At 38.9% G+C, this 25,391-nt stretch overlaps 1 protein-coding gene across 3 annotated transcripts in view; it reads right to left on the reverse strand.

Annotated features, from left to right (window-relative positions):
* Nucleotides 1-1,521: 1,521 nt before the first annotated feature.
* The window catches only part of LOC124260204 (trichohyalin-like), a 151,926-nt gene continuing 128,056 nt past the window's right edge, over nucleotides 1,522-25,391 (reverse strand). For all 3 annotated transcript variants that reach the window (XM_046694467.1, XM_046694466.1, XM_046694465.1), the window contains 10 exons: nucleotides 13,598-13,729; nucleotides 9,698-9,918; nucleotides 8,887-8,965; nucleotides 8,449-8,553; nucleotides 7,664-7,747; nucleotides 5,832-6,004; nucleotides 4,997-5,102; nucleotides 4,123-4,260; nucleotides 2,779-2,964; nucleotides 1,522-2,142 (listed from right to left, as the gene is read on the reverse strand). In XM_046694467.1, the coding sequence (XP_046550423.1) occupies nucleotides 2,047-2,142; nucleotides 2,779-2,964; nucleotides 4,123-4,260; nucleotides 4,997-5,102; nucleotides 5,832-6,004; nucleotides 7,664-7,747; nucleotides 8,449-8,553; nucleotides 8,887-8,965; nucleotides 9,698-9,918; nucleotides 13,598-13,729 (1,320 nt within the window). In that variant the 3' untranslated portion in view covers nucleotides 1,522-2,046. The remainder of the gene's footprint in view (nucleotides 2,143-2,778; nucleotides 2,965-4,122; nucleotides 4,261-4,996; nucleotides 5,103-5,831; nucleotides 6,005-7,663; nucleotides 7,748-8,448; nucleotides 8,554-8,886; nucleotides 8,966-9,697; nucleotides 9,919-13,597; nucleotides 13,730-25,391) is intronic.

The following is a 25,391-nucleotide window of genomic DNA, read 5'->3' on the forward strand; positions in this document are numbered from 1 at the left end:
TAAGAAGCCAAACCACAAACCAACTTGTCCTGTACATTTAATACTGTATCAGGCGTCATGCTTGCCAGACAACTGAATTCAGCTTTGTCCAAACAATAATACTGCTGGTAGGTATTCAAATAATCACAAACTTAGGTCTAGTTAGTGCTATATGTGTTAAGTTGTTAAGAAACTTCAGACCCGATTTTAGGCAAATGAAGAATTACTTTCCCCAAAACTGAATATGGATTTTTAACACAAAAAGGAATATATTATGTCTACAATTTATGAGTAAGCTTTGTGGAAGGCTGTTAGGGAAACAGTTTACAAGTATATGGATGCAATGCTATGAAAGGGAGATAAGTGTGGTAATGATAATGTGTTTTGGTTCCAATTAAAGTTTTCAATTTTTGGAGTCATATGAAGTGTCAAAATTGTGACAGAAACTACAGGACTCTATCCTAGTTGCCACAATAAGCACCCTCTCTGCTTAAGAAATGAATGAAGTTGTATATTGGAGTCGCTGATAATGATTTTGATGATAAGCAGTTTCCAGTGTTAACAAGTCTAGTGCCACAGTAATCTGTTCATTTAGGTAAAGAAGACAGTGTTTATGTGTATAACACACATCCCATCCACCCAGCTTTATCTTCTGTGAAACACTGAAAAAGAGGCATCATTAAGGAATTGGTGCTTGTAAAGATTACTTGCAGAAAGGTTGGAACAATTATTGTAGCAGGGTATTTAACTCCTAATATGGCATTCACAGCTTTCAGCTCATGAATATGATATGTATATTTTTAATAAATGTTAGTGTGTGAATTCCTAAAACTAATAACAAAAATAACTACAAGTTAAGTGGCAATAATTAAGACATGACTCATGAGTGTATACCTTTATATCAGTGGTATTACCATTTATATCAGTGTATACCTTTATATCAGTGGTATTACCATTTATATCAGCTGTATAACATACCTTTATATTTATATCAGTGCAATACCCTTTATATCAGTGTATACCTTTATATCAGTGTATGGGTACCATTTATATATCAGTGTTACCTTATATCATACCATTTATATCAGTGTATACCTTTATATCAGTGGTATTACCATTTATATCAGTGTATACCTTTATATCAGTGGTATTACCATTTATATCAGTGCATACCTTTATATCAGTGGTATTACCATTTATATCAGTGTATACCTTTATATCAGTGTATACCTTTATATCAGTGGTATTACCATTTATATCAGTGTATACCTTTATATCAGTGGTATTACCATTTATATCAGTGTATACCATTTATATCAGTGGTATTACCATTTATATCAGTGTATTACCGTTTATATCAGTGTATATTTATATCAGTGTATACCTTTATATCAGTGGTATTACCATTTATATCAGCTGTATTACCATTGGTGTTGAAATACTGAGGTTCAGTATGTCGGAGGGTAAGAGTAAAATAACTTCTATGTATTAGAGTTTTGGGCCAAATCTTGAAGCACAAGAAGCACTATAAATTCTTTTTCATTTCAAGAAGATGTTTTCATACTTGTTTAAGCTATGATGCAGATAAGTCATAAAAGTGCTAAACAATTCTGAACTTGGATTGAGCCATGTTTGCCACCAATATCCCCTCGTGCATTTAGCATACAAACACAATTTCTGAAAAAAATGGCTTATGATATAACTCCTTGTGTATCTTGAGTATTCGACAACACAAGAAATTCCCTAATAGACATATAAAATAGACGCTAAAGAAATGATTATACTAAGTATCTAGACATACATATATGACATGTAAGGAAAGCAGTAGTTGTCTCCCTTTCCAATACAACTCCTCAGCACTGCATGTATTATGAACATGATATTGGAGTGCTGCCTGATAACACTGTACGGAGTACAGTCAACAATGTGAAACGACAGGTTGATGAAACATTCAGAGCAGACGGTAGCTTGAGGTGACTGTCTCGAGGAGAGTGTAGAGTGTACATCCTTATGGTCTTGAGGAGAATGTAGAGCGTATATTGTTACAGTTGTGTCGTGAGTCGGGAACTATCTGGCAGCGGTGAACATGCGGGTTGGGGATGATGGCCGTTGGTTGTACTGCCGATGTAGGTGACTGTATGCTCGCTCTAGATCCATCAGTTCCTGGATGAAAAATCATCATTGTCAGTCAAACGATGACAAAAACGACTCAACAATCATCTGGAGTAAGGTGAAATGGGGTTTAAGTGTACAACACTTCTTTGAGAGGCATTCTTGCTTGACAAAGGTACAAGAATCTGTATCGAAACATCGCACTCACAACAGTGGCTTATAGCATGAGCACCACTGTCTGAGGATAAAATACACATATGTTTGACTAAATTGCTGATACAGGATAAAACACCCAGCTTATGGTTACAAAAACTTACAGGACTCCCAAACAGAAATGTCATATCATATTCATAATTACAAAATAAAACCTACCCAGCCTTATTACATATGTATGGCACAGTTATTCTGGAAACAAATAGAACTCTCAACTTTTACCTCCATATCCTGTTTTATTCCACCATGCATGCTTGTTCATATTCATATTGTGAGTGAGTAGGATTTTATGCTGCTTCTAGCAATATTTCAGCAATATCATGGCAGTGGACACCAGATTGGGCTTCACACATTGTACCCATTTGGGAAATCGAACCCTGGTCTTCATCGTGATGAGCAAACGCTTTAACCACTAGGCTACCCCACTACCACATACTACAGCATTGATCGTCATCACAGACAGGCATCACTGACCTTTGTTTGACTGGACAGTGTGCTCTGTAGTTTATTCATCTCCGTCATCTTCTGTGACAGAGCTGCTTGGTTCTGTCGCGTGTGCTGTTCCGCCAGAGCCACGTCCTTCTCTGCTGACTTGAAGCGCTCTTCAAGGGAGGAAACTACCATATGCTCTCGTGTTGGACTTACGCTTCGTGCATGTGTCTGAAAACAGAGACAAACTGTTATTTAGAAGTGTCAGAAAAGCAGAGAAAATTTGAGAACAGTATTTGATTTCCATCACTGCATGTCTGCTAGGAGGAAAACCTTGGTGAGATAAAAGTCTCAGCTATTCTCCATACTGGGTGAACATACCGTAGATAAGTCGGGTTTTGCGGAAGTAAAAAAACAGTAGAAGGGGGTCAGCTTATCTACAAATTACACTTTCTGGTGGTAAGAAAACCACATCGTATCACTTTGTCTGAAGGGACAAGAGCAAACAATATTGTATCTGAAACTATTATATTACCAAGAGAAATATATTCTGGCATTGAGTTAGTTTAATTGCAGTTTTGGCTCTATAAATGCTAAATATCTATTATCATACTAAGGTCAGGCGGCAGCACTTTTTTGTATTGCGGGATAGTTTTTATGCATGGAAGAATTTCACCAATGTCATTTTGTGCGATCTCGCTATTTCAACTGCGAAAACACTTTGTTGACATGTGATCATCCAGCCTTAACAAATATGAATTTTAGCTAAACAAAATATATATACACATCCATTTCTTGTCACCTACACTTCATTTCGATGTGTGAGTAGACGCAATTAGATTGTGATTGCTGCGAATAATTCAGACCAAAATTTTGATTTTGATTTTAAGGGTCAAGCTTGGACCTCGACTTATCTATGAGATCGGCTTATCTACGGTATTATACAGTACCTATCTATGAAGTTGAAATGGATTGAACTGACTGACTGACTGAGTTTGGTTTTACGCCGCTTTCAGCAATATTCCAGCAACATCACGGCGGGGAACACCAGAAATGGGCTTCACACATTGTGCCCATGTGGGGATTCGAACCTGTGTCTTTGGCGTGACGAGCCAACGCTTTAACCATGAGGCTACCCCACCGCCCCTGAAATGGATTGGACCTAAAGATATATCCTAAATAGTGGTATTACCTGAAACTCCAGTAAATCATAGTTTTTAAGAGTTATGACCCGTGAATGTCAACTGATAATGTTTGTTTGCAACTATAATCATGGTGACATGCTTTGTGAAAGGAAACATCTGAAAACTGTTCCCGTAAAAAATAAAAAATACGACCATACAGGCCGTACTATCCCTGACAAAGAGCCATGTAACTAACACTCTTCACCTGTCTATAGTGGGCTGGGTTGGACAGGTCAGGTACAGACAACGTTGTGGAGAAGTATTTGGATCTCTGTAGAGAGTTATCTCCCTGGAACTTGTGCTGGAGGCTGTTCCTCACAGGGCTGACATACCGACCTTGAGTCTGTAACAACATACATCCGGCACAAATGAGAAAAATATATTTACAGAGATATTTACAGAACATATTGTGCATGAAATGTTTGGCAGAAATTCTGCAGTAAATAAATGTTATTTACTGTTGCAGAGATGCAAAACAGATACAACAATGTTCATAATAATCTTCTGTTCTTAGTCTGCAGCAAATGTGCATCAAAATACACATGTATTTCACTGATAACTTGACCAGTAAAGATCAGGAGTCATTACAGTAGTGACTACAATTATAGTCAATATAAAAATACCTTGATATTTTTCAGAAAATTATGGACTTTAAAGAATAACCAACACTAAAAATTACCAACAACATTTTTTTCCCAGTTTGCCTGATAATGGCACTTCTATTGGAAGTCTTGGGTATCGGAACTTTCAATTCAGACCATAGATTTTGTCTTTTTCTGTTGTTTATATATGCTGACAGTCAGTAAGTAATCTTGGACACACAATCAAGTGATCAACATCATGAGCATTGATTTACACAGTTGGGATATAATGACATGCGTCAAGCAAGTCAGAATGTCTGACCACCCGATCCTGTTAGTCGGTTCTTATGACAAGCATGGGTTACTGAAAACCAATTCTAACCCAATTCTTCACGGGTCTCAGACCATAGAAGGAAAATTATTTTCAGTGAAATTGGTACATCGTTCCCTAGTTGCTGATTTACAAATCCTCATGCGGCCTTATGTAGAGCCACCTACCAGGGCCTCTTTATGAATCTCCTTCTCTAGTCTGTCGATATCCCGCTGTTGTCGCTCGTTCCTCTCACGTAGTTCCCGTTGGATGTTCCAGTGCTGTCGCTGTTGTCTGCAACAGCCATTATGTAAATACCCATGTTTTACACAGCATCTTGTCTTTGACATATTATTTTAACAGTAATATACTTTGTATTGCTTGGAAATTTTACATAAACGTCACCTAGCAAAAGTAACCTAGGGTATATGTCTCATCTATCCAGTATCAGGCAATATATTTCCCACATTTTACATCTTGAAACATATCTCATGTATTCTGGCAAATATCTCAGTTATTATGCACCTGGCACCTTGTAATGCATGTCCTTATAATATATCATATATTCTGAACCTGGCAATATATTATGAAATAGATCATATATGTATCTTATGTATCTATCATTACAGTATCTAGTAGTAGAACATTTGAGCTGCACATTTTTAAGATGCATTTTTAATGTATTTCACAAAAAACATACTATTCAAAAAGAAACTGAATGAATCCATGAAATAGTTAAAGAATTAGTGATACGTCCACAATGAAAATGGGTCACCAAGATACAGTCATCCAAATGTGAGAGGAAGGTACAACTCTAAAAGCAACAATATAACGCACTACATGGTCAGAAAAATAGAAGGGTTTAGACAGGAACTACAAGATGTGAGTGCACGACACTTATCAACATTAAGAAAAAATTTACATATATCTGATATATGTAGCTGATGCATGTTAATTTGCAGGTAACCAATTTTATAATTCATTTCACACTTTAATACAAAAGACCTTGAAAACAAGAGTTACATTTCCAGCTGTTTGTTCAATTCCTCCTCAAATTTGCGGACATATTTATCGGTTGTTTCCTCCTTCCAGTGATGAATATTTCTCTTCAGGTCAATGATGTCATTGTCGTGCAGCACGTTCCTATCAGGGGCCTGTCGCAGTAGGTTGGCTTTGTTAGACTCATCTACGTGTTCCTGACAGATGGGTTGAAGAAATCAGTGCATTGTCATCATCCTCGATCACAGTGTATCATATCTCCAGCTTGTCATGATAAGGGACTGGTCATAAATGTAGGGAGGGAGGGTGGGTCAGTGAGATTGAGACATTGAGGGGTGGAGGGTTGTCGTGAAAAATGGCAAAATAAGAGTCACATTATTACTATTACCCTAAGAAATATATCACACTTATATTGTGTGATAGTAGGGGGTCAAAGGGTAAGACACATTTCTATTTAACAAATATAAAGAAAGCTTTCTGCGCTTTATGAACAGTGCGTTTTGATGTCAATCCTTCTTACAAGGAAAGCACTAAACTACAATATTTTCTACTACTGGCGGGGCAGTGGGGTAGCCTAGTGGTTAAAGCGTTGGCTCGTCACGCCGAAGACCCGGGTTCGAATCCCCACATGGGTACAATGTGTGAAGCCCATTTCTGGTGTCCCCCGCCGTGATGTTGCTGGAATATTGCTAACAGCGGCGTAAAACCATACTCAGTCAGTCAGTCTACTACAGTCAGTCTACTACTGGTTATTCCACTATGTGTGAACATCACGTCAACTTTACTGATTCACGTCATACTTCATATGGTGTATACACTACAGAACTCACTAACGTTCTCTTGCTAGGAAGACTGACTGACTGAGTTTAGTTTTAGGCCGCTTTTAGCAATATTCCAGCTACATCACAGCGGGGAACACCAGAAATGGGCTTCACACATTGTACCCATGTGGGGATTCGAACCCGGGTCATCGGCGTGACGAGCCAACGCTTTAACCACTAGACTACCCCACCGCCCCTCTTGCTAGGAAGATGCCATGTCTATAGTTACTGTGACTATCCTACATTGCATATCAACTAGATTCATTTAAAGGTGAAGGATGATCGACGCAAATAAAAACCATCAAATATTAACGATGCTGTTTAAAGTACTAGTTAGAACCTAGGTCTAGAAAGGTACTCCTATTGTTTTACTATGCATAGACTGAGACGGAGAGAGGGTGAGGAACATAAAGGTGAAGGTCATATCTAATCTACATAGCGTGCACCATCGGTGCTTGCTTCTTACGATAAAAAGCTGTTGTCAAATTTGAGCGCTCTTTCTTTTAATCGTCGAATATCTGACACTTCCTCTATCAACTGAAACCAACAGTCAGTATAAAGCTTGTTTTAACATAACTATAAAATATATATACAGTTATATCGTGCCAGCTTGATGTGGGAGAGAAGCGTGAAGTAACACAGGTACTGCAGATATCAACGCAAGTCTCTGTGACGTCTAATACTCACTGAAGTTCATCCTTGCATAGTGAAAACAAAAACAGCTTGAAAAACTATATCTACCGATCTGAATATGACCTCAATGTCAGACAGTGCCTGTTTCCTATGAAATAATCCATACAGTCTTCTAGTCATAAATATTTTCATGAAAATTGGACTACATTCACTGGCAAATATTGACTAACTTGTACCGTGCTTCATTTTCAAAAAGAAATCTACCCAACTATTTTATTCCATAAAGGATCATACTGTTTACATACTTGACTGGGTGAAATTATTATGAATTAATTACTGAATCAATCACTACAAGTAATCAAAATCCAAGTAACACCAGTGACATAAACACAGATTACTTACCCTAAATAATCGCTCTTTTAAACTTTCTAATTCTATATTCTTTTCTTTTTCTAAATCTCTTCTAAGGTTGTCTAGTGATTCGTCCTGGAAGGAAATATAGAACATAAACGTCAGAAAAGAGAGACTAAACACAACCTTAATCTACAATGTATATACTATAATAATATGCATCACAAATCCTATCCTTTGACGTATCAAAATCTGTAGAAACTTCCCTTCCCTGTGTTACAACGCACGACCATATGAGCTAGTGATCGTAAACCTATAAAACAAATCAGTGTGCGAAATAGTTTCCAAATTTTGATAGCCATTTGGGCTAGCTATGCCTAAAAAATACTAGCCCACAAAATAATTCACTAGCATGAAATTTGAATGTAGACATGTCATTAAGCTGCTAAGTTGTATGCTCCCCAGGGAGTTGAGATTGATAACACGATGTGCCGTTGAGACTAACATCCAATGATCGAGGGAAAAAATACCAGCGCCTTGAGCAAGCACTAGTTGCCTGGATATGTGCGCTATATCAATATCATATAATAATAATAATATGATGATGATGAACATTTTTTCAGGCCATAATCTTGCATAATTTGAAGGTGTGTTATAATAACTCGGAGATAGTGATGCACTTACAAAATGACCCCATTAAAATTCACTAGCCAGTTGGACCAGTGACTGTGGAGATTTACTGGTCCGAGTGGATTTTTACTAGCCGCGGGCTAGAGGGCCAGAAGCTATTTCACACACTGAACATAGTGAGGTTCTAGCTGTGTGGCAGTATGTACCTTGTCTCTCTGGGTCTTCTGCAACAGGTTTCGATGTGTCTCCAGCTCCTGCCGCAGGTCGGTCACGTGACCCCGCAGTTCCTCGTTGCAGGCCCTTAGGTTGGCCTACAATATCCATATCGTCACACATCAACAAAGTTCGCCCACATAAGTTTAATAGTGAGTGCAGTGATTAAAATTAACTTCAATTATACTGATTGACATGGCAGATTTAAAATGAGTGAGTTTGTTTTTTTGCAGCTTTTAGCAATATTCCAGCAACGTCATCATGGCGGGAAAAACCAGAAATGAGCTTCACACATTGGACCCATATGGGGAATCGAACCCAGGCCTTTGGTAAGACGAGCGAATGCTTTAACCACTCAGCTACCCCACCACACCTGTTTTTAATGTGTATGACTTGCGGCCCATCTACAGAGACCATATATATCTTCTTACCAGAGCCACAGTGATTGGTGTCCTGTATTTGCCAGAGTTGAGACTGCTGAAGGGCACAGGGCTACTGCTGCCATTGATGCTGAAACAAACAGGGAGGATGAGCCTCTGAGGAGTTAGGTACTGGTAGATGTCTGATTACATATTCTCAATCAACCTATTTAGTTCCCTCAGGGCAAGTTTCACGCCATTTTGTTTGTGCAGCATCCTGAAGTCATGTTTGGTTCTTTAGAATGTGATCTCAATATGTCAAGACAAAAAAGAGAAGTTTATTTGTGTTGTTTGGCTTTTAATGCTGCATTCAGCATTATTCCAGCTATAAGGCAGCAATCTGTAAATAATCCAGTCTGGACCAGACGATCCAGTGACTGACATCATGAGCATCGATCTACAATGGGATACGATGACATGTGTCAACCAAGTCAGTGAGCCTGACCACCCGATCCCGTTTGTTGCCTCTTACGACAAGCATAGGTTACTGAAGGCCTATTCTAACCCGGACCTTCATGAGTCAAAATATATAAAGCTGTTCAGATTTTTAATATATTAAGGTTTGCAGAATCCATAAAAACATTCTATTCTAAAGGTTGCATTAATCCTGCTCCTTAAACTTATCTTGAGTTCCATGTAGTACATGTCTGTAAATTACATATACCATTGTTTGTTTATCACCAGAATCAGAAATATTCTAGCTATATTATGATGGCCAAGTCCATACTGAAAGGGTAAAACCAACCAAGTCAATGGTTCTGACACTCAGTCCAGGTTGCTGTAGACAAATACTGACCCAGAATCCCACACAGACATGTCTTACCTCCCTTGATTGACTCTCCTGGGAGAAATACCAAGCACTCCAGCACTCCGGCGACATTCCTCATTCACCTCGTTGACCACCGTTCTCTCCGCACGGTCCAGGGCTGACGTGGTGTCCCGTTCGGAGCGGTTCATCTGTTGCTTCTCCGCCTTCAGCTGCCTCACCTCCTCCTCCATCACCTTGATCTGTTCCCGGAGTCGTTCCATCTCCCGGTGGTTGTCCTGTAGTTAGGAGTGATACAGTTTGACATAACGCTACATTATAATGGTGTTAAGTTATGGCATGCTACAGTCAGCTCTCGTTAATGGTGATTCTGACAAAAAAGGGAACCATTTCTGTGATAATGAAAGACATTTCGTTGATTTGTTGTTTAATTGTAAAAAACATCCGTTTATCACAGCCGGGTCGGACAATCAACACAGCAATATTCCAGCTATATATATTGCGGCCGTCTGTATGTATTCGAGTCTGGACCAGACAATCCAGTGATCAGCATCATGAGCATCGATCAACTAGTGGGATACTATGACCTATGTCAACCAAGTCAGCGAGTCTGATCACCTGATCCTATCAGTCGCCTCTTACGACAAGCATGGGTTGCTGACATCCATCTCCCGGATCTTCACAGGTCCAAATTCCTAAGTTATGCAGTTAGACACCAGACATTCAGTGCTTATGAACCGAAACATTTTTACGATAAACCATTATTTCTTGCTCACATAAGAAAAGCCACAATGTCAAGGGAGAGAGTGAGTTTGGTTTTAAGCAGCTTTCAGCAATATTCCAGCAATATCATGGCGGGGAAACACCAGAAATGGGATTCACACAATGCAACCATGTGGAGAATTGAACCCAGGTCTTCAGCATGACAAGCGAACACTTTAACCAATTGGCTACCACCCCACACTGCCAAGGGCTTGCATTACCTCAGATGAGTGCACATGTACAATGTGATTAGCGTGCCCATAAAAACAAGACATTCCATTTCATGAATATTCATTACAGGCCAGCATTTATATAGCCAGACACTTCAGGCACATGCCTACATGATATATCCAGTCATAACTTGGCCTGAGGTGTCACTCTTCCGGTTGAATGAGCAGAGTTTTTCTGTCAGAAATTCTACCACAAAAGTTCACTTACACAGATTCTAGAACTCATAGCACTGTGTCATTAGGCTTCCTTGGGCTTGTTACAGTACACAGGACTCTTTGCAGAGTTAATATACACAGTTCTTATTCATCGATACTACCACCATTATTTACACTAACACACATAAACCCACACTCATTATTACATACAATTAAAGCAATCAATTAACAATGAACCAATAACGTCTTATTGTACAGTTACCCCTGCATTAGCCCAGATGAATCTACTGATTAGGATCTTAATTTGTTTCTTCATTTATCCAGTAAGCCTATAGCAACTGAATTTACTAATTAAGATATTCATTACATTTTTAGGCCAGACCAATTTTATTTCTTGTTTTATGGATTTTTGTCCTAAAAAAACAAAAGGCAGGAGGGAAAAAAATAAAAATAAAATCACCAGTCAAAGTAATATTCCTTCTAAATATTAAAAGTGTTTTAAGTGTCAATTTATGCAGTGAATATGGGGCCCAAAACAATCCCAAAATAAGTTTTCTTGTAAGTTTACATTTGGGCCAATAAAACATAAGGATTTATTTTTTGAGCGGAGAAAATTATTTTTTTTTTTCTTCTTATTCTTGAAAAAATACGACCAGCGGATCCGCAAAACAAGAAATAAAATTGGTCTGGCCTTAATATACCCAGTAAGCTGACTGGCTATGTCTAGCTCTGGTCCTCCTGCTGTGTGTATCAAGGGTTAACAGAATCAGTATACCATTATGATGTCGTCATGCTATTGTTGCTGCAGGTTGTTATCAGTCAAGAATTCACTGCATTCTAAATGTGCATTTTCTGGAAGCAGTTCTGATACAGATATGTCATTTAGTCCAAAGGTATAAAGATATTGTGTATCAGTCTTTCGGGATCCATCCTACATCAGGAATAAACAGATTCTCATAATGTCTCAATTACAGAGTCTACACCAAGTGGAATTTATAGAATTAGATTGAAACATTTATAAAAATGATAAAACTATAGCACAAGCATCTCTTTAAAAACAGTGGAAATGTGTATAACATGCTTGGAGAGACTAACAGTTATTAACAGGGATGGCAACAGGAAAATCTATTTTCAGCTGACACGTAATATTGTGTCATCGAGTTGAAGGTTTCTCAAGTGGATTTAGACAATTCACAATTGAACAATTTGAAATAAAATCAGCGGAAATCCGCAGATCAGCGAAAAGTTGCCATCCCTGTATTAAGTATATGTCAAGCTACAGACGGAGATGTTTTGGGGAGCTACTTGCAAGGATCAACGCACCCTTTCTATAACAATAACAACTGTTTTCAATACTGAGTGAGTGAGTGAGTATGGTTTTACCCCGCTTTAAGCAATATTCCAGCAACATCACGACGGGTTTTCAATACTGAAGTTGCAATAGGATACACATTACATAGAAAGCTCCATTCATGACTTGTTAAAGACAATTTCATTATTATAGTAAGGTTTTACACCATGCAGCAATATTCCAGCAATATCACGGCAGGGAAAACCAGAAATGGGCTTCACACATTGTACCCATGTGGAGAATCGAACCTGGGTTTTCGGTGTGACGAGCGAACGCTTTAACCACTAGGCTACCCCACCACCCGGGTCTTTGGTGTGAAGAGTTTTATACTGCACAGTTTTGTTGTATCAAAGCTATGCTATACTGGTGATCATATCATGTATTTGTAAGTCACAAAGTACATTGAACATTCTCTCCGTGGTGATCACTGTCAGCGCCGACTTTACTGAAGGCTCTACCGGGAGGACATGTCACTCATCCTCATGTGGAGGTACGTATACATTAATACAGTGTATCCTGGTTAATCTGGACTGACTGTCTCAGGTAAACAAGACCATTAATCAACCAAACAAATTGCCATATCACAGAGTCATGGTACAGAGTAATCTCCCTTTTGTGTTTTGAGGCAGGGAGTAATTCCAGATGACAAATCTCTCTGCAGTGACATGCACATGTCTTCAGTCTGCTTTGTGTATTTTACACTACTCTAGCCTGATATAGTTCCTATCTTATTGTTGTTTGAGTTTAGTTTTACATGACTTTTAGCAATATTCCAGCAATATCATGGTGGGGGACACCAGAAATGGGCTTCACACATTGTACCCCAGGGTTGGAAATAACTTTAAAATTGCTAGTGTACTCCATTACAGTGGCACATGTAAAATCATTTGCCCTGATAATTTTTCTGCTATACCGGCCGATTTTTTTGGTGATTTTTTTATTTAAGCAACATAATTAACATTGGAATGTCCATCGGACACCGGTACAGCGTGATATACAAATGTGCTTGCCCGACAGAAAAAAACACTCAACTCGGACGTCGGGCAATGGGTTATTTCCACCCCTGTACCCAGGTGTGGAATCGAACCCAGGTCTTCAGCGTGATGGGCAAACGCTTCAACCACTAGGCTACCCCACCCCAGTTCCTACCATAGGATGTCTTGACCCATAAACATAAGACAAGACGTGTCAGTTAAAACACATCTGCATTAAAGATTTGAAGTCATAATATATTCAAAGTGATGGTGACAACCCCCACCCCATATGCCCAATCGCCCTGGTAAATATCATTTGTATTCATATTTCAAGCATGATCTTCATGATCTGCATGACCTAAGGGATCTGTTTAAAGTCATGAAGCTAGATACCTGGCTGCAGTTTTGTTGTATTGGAGCTTGTGTTACTGCACCTGTTTTGTGTGTTTTATATTCATCAAGGTGTTTTAACGTTGACCCTCACCTGTTTGACCTTGTCCTTGATCCTCTCCAACTCGGCAGTGTTCTGGTCGCGGACCATGTCCTTGGCTCGAGCTACAGCAAACACCTTGTCCTTGGTAGCCTGGCGGTTCTGGTGCCGCTGTGTGTCCAGCTCCTGAAACAACCAATAGTCTATAGAACAAACACGATAGTCTGGAACAACTACTGGTCCTCTGTTACAGAGTCAACTCAGTCCTCTGTGGAACAAGTCAGTTTAACAATATATCGTGCTGGATTAAATTATCCAAATTTTCCACTACTGATTCAGACATACAGTGCTTATGAACCGAAACATTTTTACTGGAAACCATTATTTCATGCTGACATAAGAAAAGCCACACCGCCAAGGAGTGAGTGAGTGAGTTTGGTTTTACGCCGCTTTTAGCAATATTTCAGCAATATCATGGCTGGGGACACCAGAAATGGGCTTCACACATTGTACCTATCTGGGGAATTGAATGAGGGTCTTCAGTGTGACGAGTGAACACTTTAACCACTGGGCCACCCCACAGCCATACTGATTCATGAACATATTACCTCAACAATCTGAAAACTATATGTAGACATGTAGTCTGCAAATTCACTGATGTTAGCATCTTACCAAGGTGTATTCCAATATTTGTACAGTGTGTGTTATTAAATGAGGGGCGGTGGGGTAGCCTAATGGTTAAAGCGTTGGCTCGTCACGCCGAAGACCCGGGTTCGATTCCCCACATGGGCACAATGTGTGAAGCCCATTTCTGGTGTCCCCCGCCGTGATATTGCTAGAATATTGCTTAAAGCAGCGTAAAACTAAACTCAGTCAGTCAGTCAGTCAGTCAGTTATTAAATGACATATTTGGATAATTTATGTCTGTCTAACAAGAAACGAGCCAGTGGGATAGCCTTGTGGGGAAAGTGTTCTGTCATTACACTTAAGACTCAGGTTCAATTCCCCACAGGGGTACAGGTTGTGAATCTATAGTCCTCTGATGTGATACAGTTGGAATATTGGCAAAGGCAGCATAAAATCCAACTCCTGTACTTATATATTTCAGTGAAGAATTTGAATAAATTCAGCAATATTCTAGTTTCTTGAACCATACCAAATGTCTTGGTGCAAACATCTCAACCCAAAACACGTTTGCTATGAAATAACATTTGTACCATGTCTGTCTGTGACATGGGGAAGAACTAGTCTGATAAATGTTCAGTTCATGGCATAACCTGGACTGGAGGTACTTGATGTGTTATCTCACCGGATGTCAAATGTAAGATAAACGAGTTTGGGCTTTCAGCGAACAGGTAGTGGACTAAAAGTCTGTACCATATTCAGTCTGGTGTAGGTGTTCCAGCATAGACACCACAAAAATGTAAACAGTCTTGTGGTGTGGTGATGTGATGTGGTGTGGTGTGGTGTGGTGTGGTGTGGTGTGGTGTGGTGTGGTGTGGTGTGGTGTGGTGTGGTGTGGTGTGGTGTGGTGTGGTGTGGTGGTGTGGTGTGAGTGGTGAGTGAGTGAGTGAGTGAGTGAGTGAGTGAGTGAGTGAGTGAGTGAGTGAGTGAGTGAGTGAGTGAGTGATTGATTGATTGATTGATTGATTGATTGATTGATTGATTGATTGATTGATTGATTGATTGATTGAGTGCTTGAGTGTGATGCCACTTTGCACTTTGAAAAGTATTTCAGTTATCAGATATATGTGTTTGGACATCATACATTTTCTGACGGCAGTATTTCCTCTTGCTATAATGACACAGGATGTAAATACTTGGGAGATCAATTAAGTTTAAAATACACTTTTTTTATAAATAAGGGACTTGTTAAACAGGTGTTCAAGCAATTAACAAGAAGACAACAGATGTTAATAAGCCCTGGAAAACCCATAATACAAGGATGCATCAAGGCATGTCAGTTTAATTTTGCAGTAAGTGGTGCAGGTAGCATATGTTTACAACTATGGTGAAACCCACAAAAATTCCCAGGTGACAACCCTAGACACATACTTCAGGCAATCACAGGATCCTGGCAATCTAAAGGACACAACTCTGCATGGCAAAATGGTTGCATTACACCCTACGTTGCAATTGGCCACATGCCACAAATAAAACTGAAGATATGTCTACGCCTTGAAAATTTGTATTGGGTAGTAAAAATTATATTTTGGTAAAAGCTATTTTATTGTAAAAACTTCACGAAACACTCTGTTTGTTTTCATTCGATACCAAAAACCAATGAAGTGTCCACCATTTTCAGCCTACAGGAAATCTCGCCATGTTTACGTAGACAGGCATCCAGTGTATATGTATGACTAGAAACTTATTTCACTCTGATAACACACAGAGTTTAACTATTAGTAGGTAATTGATGTGTCTATTACATTACCACATGTTCAACTGAGCACTAAATCACCCATAACTGTCTCTATTCAAAAGGGATTTGCTGGTTGAAGATTCCTGGAGCAGTGTTGAAAAATAATGACATAATTGGACCTTAGTTTGCTTGATCAGTCTTGTCAGATTGAAATCATGTAAACATTTACCTAACAGGTTTCTCACGGGTCACTGAGTGACCACTGACTGCCTTAAGCTTCCATTCAGACAGCTTTCGACCCGTGAAAATCCGGGGTAGAATAGGTCTTCAGCAACCCATGTGCTTGCCATAAAAGGCGACTATGCTTGTCGTACGGGATCGGGTGGTCAGTTTCGCTGACTTGGTTGACACATGTCATCGGTTCCCAATTGCGCAGATCAATGCTCATGCTGTTGATGACTGGATTGTCTGGTCCAGACTCAATTATTTACAGACCGCCGCCATATAGCTGGGATATTGCTGAGTGCGGCGTAAAATTAAACTCACTCACTCACTCAGACAGCTTTCACACTGTTAAACTTTAAAAAAAGCTTTTTACTTTCATTGTATAGCATTATTAAAGGAGATATGGAACCAAACGTGACACATTTACAGTCAAACCCTAATGTCTGGAATTCCAATACCTTAAACCTTTTTCCAAGTCTGTCTCACTGTATAAATACGTGTACGTTTATGCTTATCTCAAATTTGAGATTAGATACACAGTACTATCTCGAATCTAAGACTGTTGGATCTCTTTAACTTGGATCTCTTTTTGAAGTTGGTACAATATTTTTTAAATGTGGCACATTAACAGTATAAATAAGAGCAAATAAGTATTCCTTAACAGTGAGCAGTTCTCCCAGATGCATGCATATAATATCTAACCATCTAACATGTCTGTCAAAGTTCAACACGTTGTGTATTCGGTTATGAGTGAGTGAGTGAGTGAGTGAGTTCAGTTTTATGCCGCTTTTATTAGTATTCCAGCAATATCACTGTGAGAACACCAGAATCGGGCTTCACACAATGTACCCATGTGAAGAATTGAACCCGGGTCTTCAGCGTGTGACGAGAATGCTTTAACAACTACCCCACCACCAATATTCAGCATTCAGCTTTTAAGCCATTTGTAAACGGTAATGTTCCTGGTTAAGTTAGATCAAAGGAACTGAAGCCTTGTGATGCTTTTCACTGTGATTTATTTAACAAGCTTGGGGTGAGTATACACTTTGTTGTTTTGTTACACTGTCTGAATCATTCAGCAGTCGAGGATTTCTGATTGCAGCTACTGATTTGGGTTGATTAGTTGTTTAACACTGCACTCAGCAATATTCCAGCTATATGGTGGCGGTCTGTAAATAATCTAGTCTGGACCAGACACCCCAGTGATCAACAGCATGAGTATCAATCTACACAACTGAGATACGATGACATGTGTCAACCACGTCCGTAAGCCTGACCACCCGATCTCGTCTCTTGTGACAAGCATGGTTACAGAAGACCAATTCTAACCCGGATCTTCACAGGTTGTAAAGACTATGTACTTTGGGCCAGGGTCTTGACACTGAATAAAACTGTCAAATACATAAACATAAATAATTTGATTAATCTATTTAAAAGAAATAATTATTTATCTAGTTTTCTAAACTATATAAGAGGGACACACAAACCAATAATACGCATTTACGACATGAAAATAAGCCCCTTGAACTCAATCCCCTTCGTGTTTAAAATGGGCACAGATCAGCTATGTGTACACAGGTACCCAGACTGAGTGGTATACGACAGAGACGTGCTGACTTCAACACTGTCATACGCTCAGCGAAGTCTAAACTAACATATCACATTATTCAACTCACTGTTTGGTACAGCAAACAGGAAAATCAATAACTGAAAACTAATTCTATGTTCACCAAATATGCCTTAGTTATTTCAATAATTTCTTTCTGAAAAGTTAGGCCACAACCACTTTTCAGGTGGATGTTATTGATTTTTAGGGCCAAATTCAGGTTGGTGGTCCAGAAATATTAAATACATAAATCCCAGTTTCAGGGACTTTTTTTAAAAAATGTCCTCAAAGTTTGAAGAATGAAGTGAAGGCAGGAGTTTCCAGGGCAAATATTCAAAGGTTTTAAAGACAGAACATTAAATATTCTGTTCATACTGATAGTGGCAGCAAATAAATTTGTTCACATTTTACTTATTTCTGATCAAGGGGATTAAAAAACAACACAGCATTAAAAAAATATAAAAAAATATCTAGTTTCAATTTTTCAACTCTTAGGCTGTGCATGTATATATCAAGCTTGAAAGAAGTCGGCCCTGACTTTATTAGCAAACTAAATTCAAGTGTAATAACTTGAACCTGTCCATTATTACTTGAATTCTGAAATAACTGTATTTGAAATGTACATGGTCAGATGCCAGACAAGTATTGACATGTCACTAGTGAAATCTACCCCAGCAATGCATGGTACACAATGCGGACATGGTTAAGATATTGCTATCAGCTGTTGAGATGTGTGCAGGGTGTGTGTATATTTACATTGTCATTACTAGCACAATGCTGTCAGCATTGATTGATGGCTATCAACAACCTTAGATTATATTACAACACTTGAATGATGTCCACTAAACGTTAAGAGTGCTGTTATGAATACAATACTGGTTATAGGAAAATGGGTCTATAATTTAATGTATTAATTACACTAAGAATGGATGAACTGTCTAGCTCGTTCATAAATCATTCCCCACCATGATATTGCTGGAATATTGCTCTAATATTGCTAAAAGCGACATAAGACTATATTCACTCATAAATCATTAAATACATTAACGATTAGTGAAAGAGATTTTTACTTAGTGAATTTATGCAAATGTTCATCACTGCCTGAGTCTTAGGAGATTTAATTAACAATTGCCTCATACTATCAAACCCTGTGTTAGTACATTATATGGACCAATCAGTCTATTATATACTGACAGGCAGAAGAAACTACACACCTGACTTAACGGGGTAGCTCAGCCAGGTAGAACAAGAGATGACAAGTACAATATACACAGATTTATTTACATGAGTGATTGAGTTGGGTTTTCCGCTACTTTTAGCAATATTCCAGCAAAATAACAGCAGGGGATACCAGAAATGGGCTTCACACATTGTACCCATGTGGGGAATTGTACACCAGTACTGTAGTCAGCCAGTACAACAGTTCACCAGTACTGTAGTCAGCCAGTACACAGTTCACCAGTACTGTAGTCAGCCAGTACAACAGTTCACCAGTACTGTAGTCAGCCAGTACAACAGTTCACCAGTACTGTAGTCAGCCAGTACAACAGTTCACCAGTACTGTAGTCAGCCAGTACAAATGTTCACCAGTACTGTAGTGGGCCAGTACAACAGTTCAAAGTACTGTAGTCAGCCAGTACAACAGTTCACCAGTACTGTAGTCAGCCAGTACAACGGTTCACCAGTACTGTAGTCAGCCAGTACAATAGTTCACCAGTACTGTAGTCAGCCAGTACAACAGTTCACCAGTACTGTAGTCAGCCAGTACAACAGTTCACCAGTACTGTAGTCAGCCAGTACAACAGTTCACCAGTACTGTAGTCAGCCAGTACAACAGTTCACCAGTACTGTAGTCAGCCAGTACAACAGTTCACCAGTACTAGTTGCCAGTACAACAGTTCACCAGTACTGTAGTCAGCCAGTACAACAGTTTACCAGTACAGTAGTGAGCCAGTACAACAGTTCACAGTACTGTAGTGAGCCAGTACAACAGTTCACCAGTACTGTAGTCAGCCAGTACAACAGTTCACCAGTACTGTAGTCAGCCAGTACAACAGTTCACCAGTACTAGTTGCCAGTACAACAGTTCACCAGTACTATAGTTGGCAATACAACGGTACTCCAGTACTGCCATTGGATTCTACTGAATTTATTATGCAGTGAAGCTAGGATCCAAGGTAGAGATCATCAAATGATCATTGATCACACAAATTTATGAGAGTTATTTCCTGCTCTGTCAATAATGGTTATCAGGCTGTGAATGGCACCATGGACGGCGCCCACCTGGCAATGTGGGCGGTGTACAAAGTAACACAATGTCACTGTGTGCCCTGCATATACAGCTGGGACATAATCTGAGAATATTGCCTGGTTTTGGCTGATAGCTGAATAATCAGAGCTACAGATAACGTTTTTGGGTCTTTGAGTTATGTACTCGCTTGTGCTCATCTCAACTGGGTATCCTAACTTTCCTTAGAGTAACCACATAAATTGTACCCACCTCACTCAAAGTCAATTGGGTATTTTGCCATTTTGCCAATGAAGTTTAAATGTTATTTATATTGGATCTGTATTATGAGAAACTATAAGAAAGCCTGCAAGTTGCCTAGTTCATGTGTTGAAATAGAACCTCTCAATATACCTCAGTTATTTTATCTATGCACCGGTACGCAAACAAATATTTGACATTTTAGTGTGTACGCATGTAAGATCAAATATACTAAGTATTTACAAAAATTCAAGCGTACATGTACGCAACAGACTTGATAAGAAATGAGTTTTCACATAAATATTTGCGTCATTTACGCAGATACGCAGCTTATCTGTACCTCTGATAATATCAACATGACGGCTCCATGGATAATGTCACAGCTGTCAGAAAACCGATATTGGCTCATGACGATGTATTTTGTATCAATCTGTGTGAACCTGCACACAAACCTGGAGAAATCTTTTAAACAAACCGCCATGTATTATTCTACAAACAGGGATTTACTTTTTTCTGGAACAAATTTTTAGCTAAAAATCCCAAGAACAAGAAAAGGGCAGTTGATATGTGAACACAAATGCAATTAATGTCACAGCTCAAAATGATAGGATTCGGGGTAACCAACTGGTTAAAGTGTTTGCTCATCATGACGAAGACCGGGTTCGAATCCCCTCTGGTGTGAAGCCCATTTCCGGTGTCCCCCGCTGTGGTATTTCTGGAATATTGCTAAAACAGGAATAAAAGTAAACTCACTCACTCACTCAAAATGATGGGACACTTATAATGTTTAATACAGCACTTGGAATTATTCAGAAGAGCCCTTGTTACTGTTCCACAAAGAGATCCAACACGGAGATGATCTTAACTTGTGTACCTCAACAAAGGATTACAACAGTAGGTGCCATTATTGCTTCATGCAAAGAGCCCTGTCAGTCGAAATGTGGAACCCCAAGACTGGGAGTACATGCACACAAATCCATGTCTATTCAATACACTGTATTCAGCATGGTTTAATGTCCATTACGCCAGCACTGCATGTGCACACAGCGCATTACTCCCGACTACGTGGTGTCTGTCCCCGACGCTGTGGCTTAGTACACACGCACTGTGTGAATGGCACTGTCAATACCTTGTCAAGCGGTTGTGACTATTCCCACATGAAATATTCAGGGACGTGCCGATGCATGTACATCAGCAATCAATAACAGTTTCAAGCATGGATACAGCTGGAGAGAGAGAGAGAGAGAGAGAGAGAGAGAGAGAGAGAGAGAGAGAGAGAGAGAGAGAGAGAGAGAGAGAGAGAGAGAGAGAGAGAGAGAGAGAGAGAGAGAGAGAGAGAGAGAGACAGACAGAGAGAGAGACAGAGAGAGAGAGAGACAGAGAGACAGAGAACGAGGGAGCAGGGAGGCTGAAGTGAGTGTGTATATATTTGTGATTGTATATCCTTCAAGTTATTGTGTTAATTATATTACCTAGGTAATATTAGTTATCACATACATAGGTACCTGCACCAGTATTAATACTGACCACCATCGGATATAGACCCAGCAGCCAGATAACCCTTGTTATCACACACACTGGTACCTGTACAGTATGAATGTTTACCAACACTGGGCACACACCCAACAGTTAGATAACCCTAGTTATCACAGATAAAGGTACCTGTCAAACCAAACACACCATGATATGCCCATCAGGCTACAAAAACATGTTTCTCAGGCCTCAAAAATGATACTATAATTCCTGTCATTTTTTCTTGCCAAAACAATATTAATGTTTCCAGTTCCATATCAAACATATTGTTATCCACAAAAGACATGCTTTACAGGTGAAACTGACCTATAGGCTGAGGTCATTGTATGGTAAGATTTGTTTGTTGGTTCACATTGGGGGAAAAGAAACATTTTTTCGCTGAATAAATTTGAATAAAAAACTAAAATTGCTACCCTTCTCACTTTTGAGAAAGAAATGTGCCTGAGAAACATTTAACTATTTTCTGCAGCCTTTTTGTTATGAGAATGAGTTCATACACAAGTTGATGTTGGAATGAAGCTGCAATACTTACACACGATGGAGTGATTCTCAGCTGTTCCTGACAAATATATCGGAAATACTGACACAATTGTTTCCTTTATTACTTCTACTGACGGCAACCTTTTGTATTCCTACTGTGGGGCAGGTTAGAACACTTGTTAGAACAAAGTGATCTTAGAGCCAAGGTGATTGTGAGTCACATATACTAACATAAACCTAAGATAGATACAAATGTCTAACGTTTAAAGAGTGGCGTAGGAAGGGGGCAAAATATTGATGTATCACTAAGAAATTGTCCTGCATGTAAAGTAGATTTAGAAGATGAATATAACTTTTTGTTGAAATGGTCAGCTTATAAAGAACTTCAGAGTAGATCGTTTAGCAACATCCTTAAACAAAACAAAACTGAAGACATTAACAATCTAGCTCGTTTCATCTATAATGCATACAAAATGACAGAAAAGTTAGAAACATAGAAAATAGGTATTAAAATTCTAAACACTCCAATACAGCTACACACGTTACTGATAAGTTTCACCAGGTGTGTACGATAATCTATGTAGGTAGACTGGTAAATGCTATAATTTTGAGAAATTGTTCCTTTTTTCGTCACCTTCATACGTAACTGGGGTGGAAATAACCCATTGCCCGACGTCTGAGTCGAGTGTTTTTTTCTGTCGGGCAAGCAAATTTGTATATCACACTGTGGTGTCCAGTTGACTTTCCAATGTTAATTATGTTGCTTATTTAAAAACAACAAGGAAAACAGCCGGTATAGTGGAAAAATTATCAGGGCAAGTGATTTTACATGTGCCACTGTACCGGAGTATACTAGCAAGTTTAAAGTTATTTCCACCCCTGCGTAATAAAGATTTTGAGGATGATGAAATGAGACCGGGTCTCCAGGATCTGATGCTGGTTGTGTGTGACCTTATGAACACTGGTCAGTCTTGACCACTTGGTTAAACGCATGTGATCAAACCCAGGCATAGATCACTCTTCACTGTATCAATCACTGGATTGTCCAACCTCAATCATTCACAGAACACATCATGTAACTGCGATATTTCGGAAGGCAAAGCTGAACTAACACCCCAGACAAATTAATAATTCAAGCTCAATTATGTGACAATTCTCCAAACATGAATAACAAAGAACCCTTGTCCGTCCATCAATCTATGAAACTAATCAATATCTTCACAAACCTTGCTTCAAAGGTCTCCATTATTTTGTCCAGAAACTGATATTTACAAGTTAAACAAATCATCAATCTACTCTGCTCATCAGCTGCTATTAAGAAAATATAAGGCACTCTCAACCCACCTGGAAACATGCATTGACAAATCGGAGTCGTATATTTCGCAGCTGATCATAATCCAGATCCATTTTGCAGCTAAGCAAATGTCAAACACATCCAGACATAAGTACTCCAGGTAAAGATTTTTATCCCCTACAGGTCTCCCAAGACATTCGACACAGGTGAGTAAAATCCAATTAGAGAGCTGGTAGAATTACTCGATCATTTGATATCACGTTGAACCACCATTTGGAGACTGGTGACGTGAGCTCACTGGGCAACGACACACGTACATTTCACTGTGATAGAGACAAGTGTGAGTGGGTGCCACCGTGCCCAATCTACCGTAAAGGCTCTTGTGACGCTGCTAAGATTATTGATCTAATCCACTGTTCAAACACAGACCAGTAATAGGGAGAGGCTCTCGCCTAGGAAATTGACATAGTTGTTATTCTGTTATTCTTGTAGGGTATATGTCAGATGGCAAAAAATCATATCTATTTGAATATTTATTGATATTTCTACTCTCCAGTAAATAAAGATTAGAGCAGAAAAGCATAAATAGTGATTACCTGGTACTGTCAATAATGTAAAGAAGCATGCAATGGGTGAAATGTTATACGGTTCCTTATGTTTAAACAGTCATTTCTAAAGTAGAATTATAGATTAACAATAAAAATAAATTAATACTTTTAAGTGGCTGATGAATTTCTTTCATGAAGTAAACAAACCTCTATCTCATTTTCAAATTTAGTGTATTTCATTTGTATTTTATAAACATGTCAGAAATTCAATTAAAATACATTAAGTCATTTTTTAGGGGAAGGCACACCTTGCAGGTGTAATTCAATTAAGTTATACAGCCATTCTTGCAAGGTGTTTATTGCACCTGTACAGGTAGGAAACTGTATTGTTCAAAGTGACAGGCTCTGGGGAAACTGCACCAAGGCCACCCTGTGCTACAACTGACAATCAGAACCATGTAACCTAATATTTTAGTGAAATCAATCCCTCTCTTAAATTTCGGTTTGGATAATGAAGCATGTTAGAGCCATTGTTGGGTGGAATTCAGTTACAAGCATGGGCAGCTATTGCATGAGGGGTTGGTCACGCTGTTTGATGGGTCAGGGTAGTGTTCACAAAGTGGTCTTAGCACTAAGCAACACATTATGACTTATGATAATTGTAATTCTAAGCTCTTGATGCTGCCTTGATGTTTACACAAAAGAATATTTGCCTCCTGATAGTTTTTTTTAGCATTAAACTGTGTTGTATGTTAGTTTGGCTGGATAAATGATTGATAAGGTGGATAGTGTCACTGTGACATCTAGTACTGGTACATTGAAACTGACAGGTATTGAAATAACTTGAAGTCTAATTAAAGGTAAAAAGACAGGTATTGCACTAACTTGTAATCTAGGTAAAAAAAACAGGCCCTGCACTAGGCATAAAGACAGCTATTGCACTAATCTAATCCAGGTAAAAAGACAATTATTGCAGAAATCTAATCCTGGTATAAACACAGGTATTGTACGAATCTAGCCCAGGTAAAAATACAGGTATTGCACTAATCTAATCTAAGTAAAAGACAGGTATTGCAGCAATCTAATCTGGGTAAAAAACAGGTATTGCACCAATCTAATCTAGGCAAAAAGACAGGTATTGCACCAATCTAATCTAGGTAAAAAGACAGGTATTGCACAAATCTAATCTAGGTAAAAAGGGTATTTCACCAATCTAATCTGGGTAAAAAGACAGGAATTGCACCAATCTAATCCTAAGCAAAAAGACAGGTAATGCACTAATCTAATCTAGGTACAAAGGCAGGTATTGCAC

Source organism: Haliotis rubra, unplaced genomic scaffold (genome assembly GCF_003918875.1).
Source record: "Haliotis rubra isolate DU_JTF1 unplaced genomic scaffold, ASM391887v1 Scf754, whole genome shotgun sequence".
Taxonomy (NCBI): Eukaryota; Metazoa; Mollusca; class Gastropoda; order Lepetellida; family Haliotidae; genus Haliotis; species Haliotis rubra.